Source organism: Netta rufina (assembly GCF_964035555.1).
Source record: "Netta rufina genome assembly, chromosome: 2".
NCBI lineage: Eukaryota > Metazoa > Chordata > Aves > Anseriformes > Anatidae > Netta > Netta rufina.
The window spans coordinates 5,354,345-5,367,082 of record NC_140124.1 but is presented as its reverse complement, the minus strand read 5'-3'; the positions used below and the strand labels follow the sequence as shown (position 1 = coordinate 5,367,082).

At 53.3% G+C, this 12,738-nt stretch overlaps 1 protein-coding gene across 1 annotated transcript; it reads right to left on the bottom strand.

Annotated features, from left to right (window-relative positions):
• Positions 1 to 60: 60 nt before the first annotated feature.
• On the bottom strand, positions 61 to 12,304 carry LOC311207123 (cryptochrome DASH-like; the record flags this gene model as incomplete). The annotated part of the gene is made up of 14 exons (XM_084283024.1): positions 61 to 195; positions 421 to 597; positions 1,269 to 1,388; positions 2,735 to 2,892; positions 3,847 to 3,906; positions 4,929 to 5,008; positions 5,627 to 5,716; positions 6,808 to 6,881; positions 7,843 to 7,931; positions 8,268 to 8,416; positions 8,899 to 9,029; positions 9,816 to 9,909; positions 11,316 to 11,488; positions 12,248 to 12,304. 14 exons carry the CDS (start codon positions 12,302 to 12,304, stop codon positions 88 to 90), a joined length of 1,560 nt encoding a protein of 519 aa, XP_084139150.1. The 3' UTR covers positions 61 to 87.
• Between the last annotated feature and the right edge of the window lie 434 nt (positions 12,305 to 12,738).

Sequence of the window (12,738 nt, the reverse complement as noted above, 5' to 3'; positions counted from 1 at the left end):
AGCAGGAGGCACTGGAAAAGCAGCAACACCTGCTCAGAGTCCCAGTGAACTCTTCTCCAGCTCTTCTTCTGATGTGGATCGCCTCCGTCACTCATCTTTCTTGCGAGAGAAGTAAAAATCTATCCCTCTGTCCTTGTGCTGCGCCGGGGCGTGAGCAGGTCCTCTCCTGCCCCGGGGATGGGGGCTTCTTCCCTGCTGCAAAGGAGAGACGAGCACTGAGACACTTCTGCTGCTGCGCTGGGCACAACGCAGCCTTGGCACGCAGTGTCAGGAAGAAAAACGTGCACGTGGCTCTTCCAGCCCCCAGATACGGGGCAAAAATTTGGGGTTGGCCTGAGAGGCATGGTTCTAGTCCTGGATTTAGGAAATGAGAGTTTCTTGTAAGGTTTCCCAGCCCGTCCCAGCTTTCCCAGTACTCACAAGCCTCTGGTTGATGTGCCTGCTCCACTCCGGGGCCCTCATGAGCGGCTGTGGGTAGGTCTGGCCCAGAATTATGCCCGCCTGGCGGAGCGCGGCGCTGCTCAGTGCCCACGGGGCGTGGGCATCAGCTCCCGCAATGCCCCGTAGCTCTGGCAGCCACAGGCGCACGAAATCTCCCTAAAAACAGAAGGGGCAGGGTCCAAAACTGAAGGGTCCAAAACTCCCCAAAAGTTGCATTTTTCTTTCCAATGACAGATGGAAACCAGCATGAGCTTAGCTGCACACCTTGGTGCTTGGCTAAACGAACCCCGGGATCTCTCCAGCTGCGTCCCCTGCTAGGAAAAAATCTGATTCCTGCTAAATTCTTCCTGCTACGGTGGTAAAAGGGAATGCTGCTACCTAAGGAACGGGGTGGAAGCAGGTAGCCCAGGATGCAAACGACACCAAAGCAATTGGAAAGGGCAATCTGTGTGCTTGGAGAGAGGCAGAGAAGCCGCAGGTTTCATCCAGCACCTCCTGAGGTGCCAGACGAGCAGCTGAGGCTCTCCGGCCACTTCTGAGTCCCTCCCGAAGCTGCTGGAGGCAGGAGGTGCGTGACACCGATGGGACAGGGCCGCCACCCGGAAGAAACGCTGACGAAACCAAGCCGCGGGGAGTTGGGGAGTGCAGCAGGCTGCAAACGTCAGCTTTTCCTGCACAGGGAGGAGGAGGAAGCTGCCCGCCTGCCGGCAGAGCGAGCACAGGGCTGCGGTGCCCACACGGCGCATCGATCCCCGGTCCCTGCAATATCAAGACGAGTTTTGCTCTGCTGCTCGCTGCGAGGCAGCCCGGGATGATGTCTGACTTACGTTGCCGTCGTAGTCCAGGCCTTGTTTAATCACGTTGAATTTCCTCTTGTCCCTGGGGTCGTTGCCAACGCCGGCGCTGTACAGCCAGTTGCCGTAATTGCTGCAAACGTCGTAATCAACCTCGAGGAGAGGAGGAGGAAAGGGAAAGCTTCATCACAACTCCCCCAGCCTTCGAGGGCTCACGTTCCGAGATGGAGCAGCCCGGAATATTTCAAATACTCCAGAAATTCTTCCTGGAGACCACAGACAAGCAAAATCATCCCTGCAGATCCCATTAGGCAGGCTGGAGAAAAGTCTGAGGGAAGGGAGCGAGCACACAGAGTGCAGGAAGCTGCGACCAGCGCAAAGCAGCAGCTGAGTCCTTGCTACACTTGGATCTATTCGACATCTCAAAAAATCTATTCTGCACCTCAACAAAAAGCTCTCAGGGATGCTTGTGTAAAACGGAGCCAGGCTTTTGAAAGAGGCACAAACGAGAGCAGAGCACGGTCCTGCCTGAGTGCCCTTGGGATTGCCAGGATCCTGGCCACTCCTAACTCTTAATCACCGCTAGCTTTGAGCACCAGGCTTGTCCTGACACGAATTAAGCTGGCCTCTGCATATCACACCCACCTTTGTCAGCTACAGCTGGCAGATGCCACCAAAAGCCAGGCATGAAGCCATCCAGAAATGTGTCAGCGCGTTTGTGCGTGTGGGAGCCCCTCAGCTGTGCCAAACCAGGCTTCAGGGCAGCCCGTACACACAAGGCACTCAAGGTACAGGACTTAAATCATCAGGACTGAAGTGCAGATCTCTGCTGCTAAAGCTATTGCAGAGCCCAGCTCCAAGGGAGCTCGGAAAAGTTACGTTAATAAAAAAAGGCTCTTTTAATTAATTAACAAAAAAGGCTCTTTTAATCGCCTGTAGGAGGGAAGTGATGGTTTCGTTGCACCTCCAGCTGCTCTCGTGAGCGGAAAGTTTCCTGAATATCCACAGCCTCTGGCATCCCACAGACGAGGTCTTCCTGGAAAGAAGCTGTGGGGCCAAGGGCAGAAGAGCAACCCGAGACTGTGTGAGTGTTGACTGGCACAAGGGAACGCTGCTCCCCTTGGCAGGACGGCCGCTGACTCCCCAGAAGGAAGAAAGATGCCTCCAGCCAGGGTGGAGCCCCGTGGAAGCTGAGCCAGTATTGTCCCTGCTTGCCTGCTCCTCTCTGGGTGATTTCTCCGTCCACATCACCGCAAGGATCTGGGCCAACCCTGGCTTCAGTGGCCTGAACGCATTTCTTTTTCTGTTCTATTTCTGGGCTGCCCTCCTCCCCAGCCTCTGGGGCGAGCAAATTAGAGCATTGTTAACGTTATCTACGTTAACGTTATCTATGCTTGACAGTTTTATTGAGTATGACAGATTTCTGGCCAAAACTCAACAAGAGAAGAACCAAAATTATCACTGCAAACTTCCTGGCTACCTCTTGGCTTCAGCCTTACCAGCAGGTGTTCGAACCACTCCGCCCCCATCCTCCAGTCCAGCCCCAGGTCCTTGGTGAGGAAGCTGGCGACGTTCTGCCGCCCTCTGTTAGACATAAAGCCCGTGGCAGCCAGCTCCCTCATGTTGGCATCGACAAAAGGAACCCCGGTTTTGCCCTCTGCGGAGACAAAAGGCGCTGCTGGGATGTGACAGCATTTTTTGGCACTCAGAACCGACCCGTGTGCATGCATTCACGGCTATCCGAGCAGGTAGAACAGTGCCAGTGCGCAGCAGCAGGGAGAGAAGTTTACGCTGGGGAGATTTGCTGATGTTCAGCTCTAAAAGACACTGGGAAGTAAACTGAATGGAAAAGTAAAATGAGAATTTAAAAATAAAAAGGTACAGAAAAACTTCAGCTTGGAAAACCAATGCATCAGGTGGAATTGGAGCAAAATAAATGTACAGACAGCAGGGAGATGGGCCAAGGACAACAACAAAAAAATGTTGAGAAAGGATGAAGAGCGGAGTGGGGTGTATGGGACAAGGCCCTGAGGATTAGCACCTGAAAAGCAGAGAGCTTTGTCTGTTGATAAGGAAAAAAATTGCTGTAGCTCTGTGTGAATGGACAGATATGGCACTGATATGAAGAAAGATCCACAGATTCACATGTCACGGGTTTGATACTTTAACCTGTTAGGCCCTCTGAGTTTTAATTTGGGATACTATCTTTGCTATTCATGTGACAACAAAGTTATAAAAGTTAAAAAAAAGAAAACAAACAACAAGTGTATGAAAAGGCTGTGTGGCACAGCAAAAGGTGAGATTTATTCTAAGGCTGCTTTAACCTCACCAAAACCTCCTGGAAGAACAAACCTGGGCAGGGAAATCTACCTGCGGTTCATCTCACAGCCTGTGGCAGACAGAACCTGGGTATTTATGATATCCTGGGGGCCTGCTCCTGGTGGTGCTCGGTCTCAAAAGGCAGGCAAACATCCTGCACTCACCCAGGGTTCTGTGCTTGTTTGGTGATGAGAGTACAAAGTACAAACCTGAGCTGGCGCCGGGGCACACGTAAGCATGCGGGCAGGTGGAAATCAAGAGCACAGCTAGCCAAGCCTCTTGTTCTACTGACCTTTCCAGCAGTCAAAGAGCTGAAGATCCTTTTTCCAGGGGACCTCCTTACTCTGAAGCCCTGTTGAGGATAAAAAGGAAGTGTTTGTGAAGACAAACGCTGACACAAGCATTTAAAAATGAAATGCTGACAGCCAGAGGTGCCTTGGCTGACACAAGACATCGGGATGGAGCTAGCCCTCTGTCATCACAAACCACCTTCCTTCTGCAAAGATTTAGAGATAATCTGTTCATCCTACAAAGTGTTGTAAAGGGGTGCCTGGTGCACGCAGGCGATGCTCAAGGCCTTCTGGATTTTGATTATTTGGCTTGCTGGTGTTTGCTGTTTAACTTAAAAATGGCTCAGACCTCCTAAGCAGCTAGAGATACGCTGTGCTCCAAGGTAATATTTTCTTGTTCGGTTTTATTCCAGCAAAGTGCGTGTGTGAAATCCATTTCTGCAGCAGATACTGACCCCAGAATTACTCTGCAGAAGCCCCTGGTAAGATTTTGCTCCTGCAGCTGGGTAGCAACAGATAAGGAGGATGACTTTTAAGTCTGCAGGGGGCCGATGGCAATTACAGCTCTGCACGGTGGGACGGAGACAGCAGGGACTCAGCTCTGGCTCCAGACATCTCAGTTCAGGCCCACCACTGGCACCAGGTACGATTCGAAACGCCACGGGGTGTTTGAAACAGCCACTTGGGCTTGGCAAATGTGACTCAGGCCCTAAGGGAGACGCGTGCCCCTCCGCAGCCACAGCAGGACGCCAGGCAGGATGCCCAAGGGCATCTAAAAGTGCTGCCCGAAGGAAGAGAGTCTCTGGAAACAGCACTTTTACTCTTGTTGTGCTGCTGGTTCCCACTAATATTTGTGATACTGTTCCCTGTAGTTAATCAGATTGGAGGCAAAACTTCACAGCAGCCAGGACCGTGGTGTTAAGGCACTTCTGTGCAAAAAGCAACTCACCAGGAGCGTCCCAGGGCAGTGACACAAGCACTGTACCAAGGGTGTTTGTACATCACAGCGCCTGCAGCCTCTTCTCTTCCTTTCCCCGTTTTAAGACCGTCCCTTTCCCCTCCGGATACCGAGACCCGCACGCACCTCTTGCTGAGAAAATCCTTCTGCCGTGCTTCAGGGCCACGAATCGGAAGTAATCCCGCCACAGCAGTTCAAACAGGACCCTACAACACAAAGCCACGCGTTTGAAGAAGAAAACAAACAAAGAGAAACACACACATAAGCGAGCAAGAGGTCAATATCTGTCGCTTGAATTGGAATTGGGCACGAGCGAGCTCAAGGCCAGCCCAGAGATGGATTCACTGACCCCAAGCACCCCGCAGCAGTGCAGATTCCCCCAGTGGCACCTGCAGGCACGCAGGTGGTGGGTGAGGAAGAGCAGGGATCACCGGGCTGGCTGCGTGAAGCCCGCTTCCGATCCCTTCTTCCCCTTTTCTAAGGCGTCGTGCTCGTGGGCAGCCAGCTGAGCGAGCGCAGGGCCCTTTTGCTGATTTAGAGAGATCCGTCTTAAAAATTCTGAGCAGAAACCCGCCATCGATAGCCACGACAAGTGGCATTAATAATCCTCACTTATAAAACACCTGAAGCCTCTGGATGTGAAGGGCAGAGCAATAAACCCGTCCTGAAACAGAAGTGCGGTGAGCCCCAGAGGAACCAGACAGCAGGCACAGGCAAAACGAGCATTAATTAAGAAGAAAGTTAACAAATCGCTCTCTCCTGTGCGTGAGATGCCAGTTTCCTTTCCAGAAAACACGCGCCACAGCCATCACGCAGGGTCGTACCAGTAGGTGCTATCGTTTGCTCCTCTTTCCTTTTCATACTTCCGTAGCTGCTCGTAGATGTAGCGGGGTGAAATGCAGCCCAGCGCCAGCCTGGAAGCAGAAGGGAGATGTTTGGGATTCAGAACAGGGCAGTGCCTCGCAGCCTGGTGTCTCCACAGAGGGCACAGAGGGGCAGCTTTGTGCTTAGAGCCTGAAAAATCTCGGAGGTTTTTCCAACTGAGATGATTCTGGGATTCTGTGAAACCTCTTCAGCATCTGCCGCCGCTGTCCAGCAGCCCTCCCTCCCCTCCAGACCGATTTATCCCGAGTCGCTTGCCGAAAATCTCAGGCAGGGTAGGAAAATGAGGGAAGCAAAGCCAGCTCTGGCATTTCAACCCTGCAGGCTCCTTCTGTTTGTTCCCCCGTCGGAGCCGTGCAGGGCAGAAAACAAAACGCAGACTCCAGCCCGATGGAGAAGGGTGATAAGACCCTAAGATTTTCCCAGAAATGTACTTGAATGCTATTCCTCACCGGGGCTGATGGAAACATTTGACCTTCTGGTGAGTTTTGGAAAACAGGAAGAAAGGATTTGAGTTTTTCCTTAATTGCTGACCAGCTGCACGCCTCAGCAATGCCCAGCGTGAGGCGTGAACGGCTGCAGCCGGAGCCGGCCCGGTGCTGATTGTCTGGCAGAAGAAGATTTCGGGGCAGGCAGATCGGGACTGGCTGTGCTGGGCAAACGGCCAGCTTGGAAAAAAAACTCGAGTGGCCACAACGGAGAGAACTTCCCAGTGGCCCTGGGATCCCCAAGTGCCAGCAGGTGGAGCCATCCGCTGCGAGCACTGAAGCAGAGGGCTGAAAAGAAAAATCCTGTCCTGGAGCAGCCCTGGAAAATTGTTTCACGTTGAGGTTCTGTGACACAGATCCACAAAGCAGCACAGAGCCCACGCTGCTGCTCTCAGCACGCTCAGCTCCTCACTGCTACCCTTCAGCAATTCCTAACTGCAGGACTGTTCCTGGGGAATAAAGAGCCTGATAACAAAGAGCAGTTCTGAGACTGCTGTACCCCGACAAAAAGGACAAGGGAATCACACTCAGGCCCCCGTCCGTGCTAAATGAGTGTTGAGCAAACAGGTAACATCACTTTAGGGTGGGGGCAGAAAGGGAGCTTAAACCTCACAACAGAAGTTGTTTTTTTTTACCATGGTGCAAATTTGGTTGAGTAATCCATTCCTATCAGCCCGTTCCGAGTCTCCTTGTACGATGCAACCAGGTTCTGGGCGAGAAAAGAACAAACGACTTTAATACCTGACGTGCCACCTGCTAAAATGTCTTTTATGTCAGAGCCAGGACGATCCAGCAGGGCTGGGCTCCCTCTCACGGCTGCCCGCAAGGGTTACAGAGCTGCCAAATGACAGCCTGGAGAGCGCAGGAATTAATCAGGCCAGCTCTGGGAAACGTGTCACGAGCCGTGCTCCCTGCTCCAACCTGCAGCACGTTTCTTTCTGCAAGCACTGTGAAACACAGCACAGGTTACGAGCACTAGCGAGCTGTTCCGGCTCACCAAGGGCTGATAATATTTGCATAACTGTAAAAAAAAAAAAAAAAGGAGCATCCAGCAGTGATCATATTAGTGCTCCCTAAAGATTAAAAGCTGTCCGTGCTCCCCAGCACCAAGCAAACGCAGGATCTTCAGAGCACAGCTGAAAGAATCCCCTGGAAGCTGTGTCAGTGAGCGCACCGGACAAATCGTTTCTGAATTATTTGGCCACGAGTTTTTGGGCCAGACTGCTGGGAACAGCTGGCTGTGGGCAGCAGCCTGGCTCAGTTGTTCCTCACCCCAAACACAACTGCAGCCCTTCGGGCTCCTTTTCACTCCGCCAAAACGGAGGAACTGAATTGCTGCTGACGTGGGAAGGGAAAGCAACACGAGGCAAGTCAAGGTAAAGAAACCAAAAGGTGGTTCCAATTCCCTAAAGCTGAAAAAAAAAAAAAATACTAAAAAGGGATGGCCACTAAACTATGTTCCTAAATGTTTGTCTTACATTTCCAGTTCCTGGATGGCTTCTTTTTGATTTAGTTTGTCTCGCTGTAACACTGAAATAATGCTAATTCTCTCCTTTGTACAGTGCTAATACAGGAGCTAAGGAATTATTAGGAAGTGAACTGCAGCCTCACCCACTGGTACAGCTGGATGGAGGAGGGGGAGGATGCAGAGAAGGAAATGTGTGGGTTACCGTGTCCCAGAAATAATACTGGAGCCTCGCTAAAGCCTGGGTCTCTCCTCCACGGCAGGGGAAGGCTGTTCGTGGATCAGTCCCGGGATCTGCCACAGAAAACATTACCAACAAAAATCAGCCTCTGGAAAGCACCTCAACGGCAAGGAGCTTCAAAACAGGACGTTCAGCACGAGGGATGCTGCTCCGGGGAAATGCAAGGTTCTGCCAGAGCCTTGCTTTGAAAAAGAGCCACATCAGACACTCAAAACTGCTGATTAGGAGAATGTTTTCCACCCAGGGCCTGCCAACCCAGCTCCTGCAGGCAGGGAATTTACCAGGGGCTCAGCTAGTGTGTGAAGGGCAACTGCTGCCTTGCGAGGCCTCCTTCTTTTGGTTCTCAGTAAGGAATTCATGGGAGCAGCGGCCAAACTCTGTTTTCTTACCTTTCTGTCCCAAATCCTCCATCGTGGGGATACAGCCTTCTTCCACGCCCGGAGCCAGAGGCTTCAGCTGATCTGGCAGCTGCAGGGTTGGTCGGACCTTCCCCTCGGCCTCCACCGCTTTTCGGAACTGGGTGTAGACATCGGGCAGCCTGCAGGGATCGGAGCGCGGTCACATCTCCGTGGGAGAGCCGTGGAATTTCTGCCGTGTGCCCTCCTCACAGCCCTTCACTAATTTGCTTTCTGCTTCTGATGCAAACGGTGCCTTTTCCACTTGTGGCGTGTCCTGATGGGGCGATTTATCTCACCTGAGGGGCGGATTTATGGCACCTAAGTTTTAATCACCCCCAGGGCTGACCTCAGCATGGAAATGTGCAACCTCAGGCTGCCTTTACGATCGATGGAGACCAACAGGCATTGTTCTGGCCTGGCTTTTCTGCCCTATTTTATATATTTTCTTGAGGATACCACGAATCACTCAAGGGATTATTGATGGAGGCATGAAGGGTCCACACCCAGAAGGCTCCTGTCACGGGCAGTTCTATCACGACCCCTCCTAAAACCCCTAAAACCCCTCCTGGGCATTCAGTGGAGTGAGCAATCAAAGGGACAAGGGAGGAGTGCGTGGCATCACCTGGCGATGGGCCCGAAGGGAAGGTCGTCGCGGTGGTACAGCGTGGCTGCCCAGAAGGGCTGCACCTTCACCCCGTGCTGCTCGCACACTTGGCACAGCTCCTTCTCCACGTCCAGCTCCTCCTGCGTAGCCTGGGGAGAACACAACGCACTGAGAGCACTGCGGGGCCAAACCCAGCTGGCATTTGCACTCTCCGTTAGCAGCGCTGACGCCAGAATGGGGAGGAGGTGAGAGTAAAGCTGATCTGAGGAGCCAAATCCACCCCCAGACGCCCTGGAATACTTGTTACAACCTCTGAGATGAATATAAAGCGGATAAACGAGGCCAGGCTTTTTCCAACAGCCAAGCAGAAAAAGATTCAACAAATTGCCACTCAGGGCAAGAGGCTGGGTTATCATCTCGTGAGCAGTGAAGCTTGATAGATATTTTTGCAGATATTTTACGTTTGCATGGACTGCAAAGGTAACTGGACAAAAGCATGTACAAGAAGTTTGTTGATCAGTAGGGAACATCAGGAGAGCGCTCCTGCCTCGAGAAGTCCTTCAGCCACGGGATTTTGGGGGCTGGGGAGGTATTTAGGGGGAGCATCTTGCCCTGCTCCTTTGGTTTTCTCTCCGCATCTGCTACTGGGCACTGCCAGGAGAATGGCTGTGGAGTAAGAAGAGTTCCAGGGCAGGTCAGTGAGGTGCCAACCCTGCCAGAAGCCAGGGCCCGGATTCCTGCTTCCTTCCTCACCAACAGCTGCGATCCAGCCAGGAATCCCACCAGACACTGACACCACCCCCCTTCCAGGAGCTCGCCAGCTTGTCTGGAGTTGCAACACCCCAGGGAAGGAAGGCTCTGAGCGTACAGGACCTGCATCATGTAGAAGAAACCTCGCTAATTTTACCTTTGAACCATGACAATACTTCCCTTACCTCTTCATGGAAAGCTACGACTCCAACGCAGCCCAGCTGAGTAATCAGATCACGGACCACATCTTCTGGCTTCCCTTTTCTCACAACCAGGGTACTGCAAACACAAAAAGTTGGCCCCAATTAGGTTTGATGTCATCGCTGGTTGTGTATAGAGGAGCCCAGGCACCCGGGTGCCCGTTCTGTGAGGAGCACAGCCAGCCTGTGGAGGCAGACAGACAGGATTTGACTAGCCCACATTTTTTTTAGGAACCACTGAACGCAGTTTGCAAGCCACCGAGGCAGAGTTTGCACTGAACACATTCCTACCAGCCCGGAAGCCTTAGAAAGGATGACCGGGCAGAAAGCCAGGCTGTTACCTAAACGTGAATCTGTCAGATCTGCTCAGCCTCACACACGCACAGGCTGAGATTCGAGAACTGAATCCTCTTCCAATCTCCTTCGCAGGTAGCGGTGGCTTGTGGGCAGCCCCCCCTCCGCTTTCACGTGGGATTGTTCAGAGGAATTCTTTCCTCAGCTTAGTAAGAATCAACAAAACTCCCCTCCCACACTGCAACCCCACAAACTGCCCGGCTGTGTACCCAGGGCACTGAGCCAAAAGAGAAGCTGTGGTGAGAAAGCTGGCCAGAGGTGGGTGCAGAGAATTCCGGGCAGAACCATCTCTCAGCAGCCACTAAGGGTGGCCCAGCAGCATTCGAGCAGCTCTGGATCTGTTCGCTGCAGGGTGAGGGTGCAGCTACCCACTGATTGCTTGTTTCAGCTCCCCAAAACACCCCAAACCTGCATGGTCCACACCACACTGCAAACGCAGAGCCATTCCTCTTGCATCTCCTGCCAACGCTGTGCTGCCCTGGGAGAAGACGGGCTCGCTGATGAATTTTCTGCTAAGCAAAGCCAAATGTTCCCAAGTAATGGGATCTCTTTCAGGCCCTGGTCTACCCCAGGTATAGTTCCTAAAGGTACACGAAAGAGGAATCCCTGAAGATCCCCTTCCCACGGTGTAGCCTGCCAAAGGGAACAGGTTTGCTGGGACAGGGCACGAGCAAATTTAACTCCAGTCTCACAAAACAGGACCCACAGAGGTCTGGCAAGCCAATTCCTGAGGAAAACTTGCTAGGGACAAGGAAGGAAGCATCCCGAGGTGCTTGGTGCCACCGCCTGTGTCTCGGACAACTGCAGTTCATGTCTCTGCAGGATTCTGGGCAAAGAGCTGAGGCTGACACCCATCTGTGCTATCTGAGGTCAGGAACGCAAAACCTGACTGGCACACAGCCTGGATGTTACCTAAAAGTGAAAAGTTAGCCTCAGTCCCTTGCAGATGCCACAGCAAGTCATCCAAACAGGGCTTGGGCAGTGACCAACGCTAACAGAAGGGCTGCTGCTCTCTGGAACAAACCATCATCGCAGCCCCAAACTGTCAGGATTTGACTCACAGCATAGATAAGTGTTGAAAAAGAGAAGGAAAAATAAAACAGATGTGATATCTCTGTGGTGCTTTCTCACCTTCCTTTCTTCTTGAGCGTTTCCCTCAGATCTTTCACACTTTCCAGCAGAAACCTGAGCCGGTGCGGCCCCGTCTTTGGGAAGCCGTAGCAGTGCGTGCCCGCGTAGTGCCGCGGGTCGAAGCAGTAGAGGGGAATGAGGTAATCGGCATTGCTGGCAGCCCAGTGCAGCACCTGGAAATATGGAGAGGGCCTTGACAGCACCCGGTGTGGGGGATTTAGGGTTGGGGTTGGGGATGGGGCTGGAGCTGGGGTTGGGGTTAGGGTTGGGATTAGGTTAGGGTTGGGGTTGGCGTTGAGGTTGGAGTTGGGGTTGGAGTTGGGGTTAGGGCTGGGTTGGGGTTAGGGTCAGGGTTAGGGTTAGAGTTGGGGTTGGCATTGGGGCTAGGGTTGGGGTTAGGTTTAGGGTTGGGGGTTGGGTTGGGATTGGTGTTAGGGCTAGGGTTGGGGTTGGGGTTGGGGTTGGGGTTGGCATTCGGGCTGGGATTGGGGTTGGGGTTGGGGTTAGGGCTAGGGCTAGGGCTAGGGCTAGGGTTAGGGTTAGGGTTAGGGTTGGGGTTGGGGTTGGGGTTGGGGCTAGGGTTGGGGTTAGGTTTAGGGTTGGGGTTGGGGTTAGGGTTGCGGTTAGGGGTTGGGTTGGGATTGGGGTTGGGGTTAGCATTAGGGTTAGGGTTGGGGTTGGGACTGTGTTTGGGGTTGGGGCTGTGGTTGGGGTTAGAATTGTGGCTGGGGTTGGGGTTAAAATTGTGGCTGGGGTTAACGTAAGGGGTACGGTTGGGGTTGGGGCTAGCATTATGGTTAGGGCTGGGGTGAGGGTTGGGTTTGGGGTTTGGGGGGGGCCACCTCTCCCCAGATTACCCATGAGCGGGGTGGCATCGGGGGTACTTGCACAGAACCCCCCCTGCTGAGGGGATTTCACCGGCCGGGCCCTACCTGGTTATCGTGAGCCCGCAGGTCGCAGCGCAGCAGGCAGACGGCCGCCCTCGCCATGGCCCTTCCTCAGCCCGGCCCCTCAGCCCTCCCCGTTCCTTCATCCCGCCCCGATTCTCCTCATCCCTCCCCATTCCTTCAGCCCGCCCCGGTTCTCCTCAGGCTGCCCGAGGCTCTGCAGAGCCACCACATCGCCACCAGGCCCTCCTCGAGGTCCCTTCCAACTCCTCGTCTTGGTGGTTCTCCTGGAAGCCCCGAGGAGGCACGGAGACCGTGGTGTCAGCCTACTGCTTGCTCACCTGCTGCTTGCGAGCCGTCACTTCAGCAATAAACGTTGTGATTCCCAGCACTGACGACAGCAAAGTGAGGCTGGCCTCACCCGATCGTTTCCGTAATTCGGCGTCGGACAGCGGGGATCACGCATCCCTCGCTCAGTCTGCATTACTCACTGAATTGTTCCTCAGGGTCTTTTTTTTTTTTTTTCATTCAGCTGC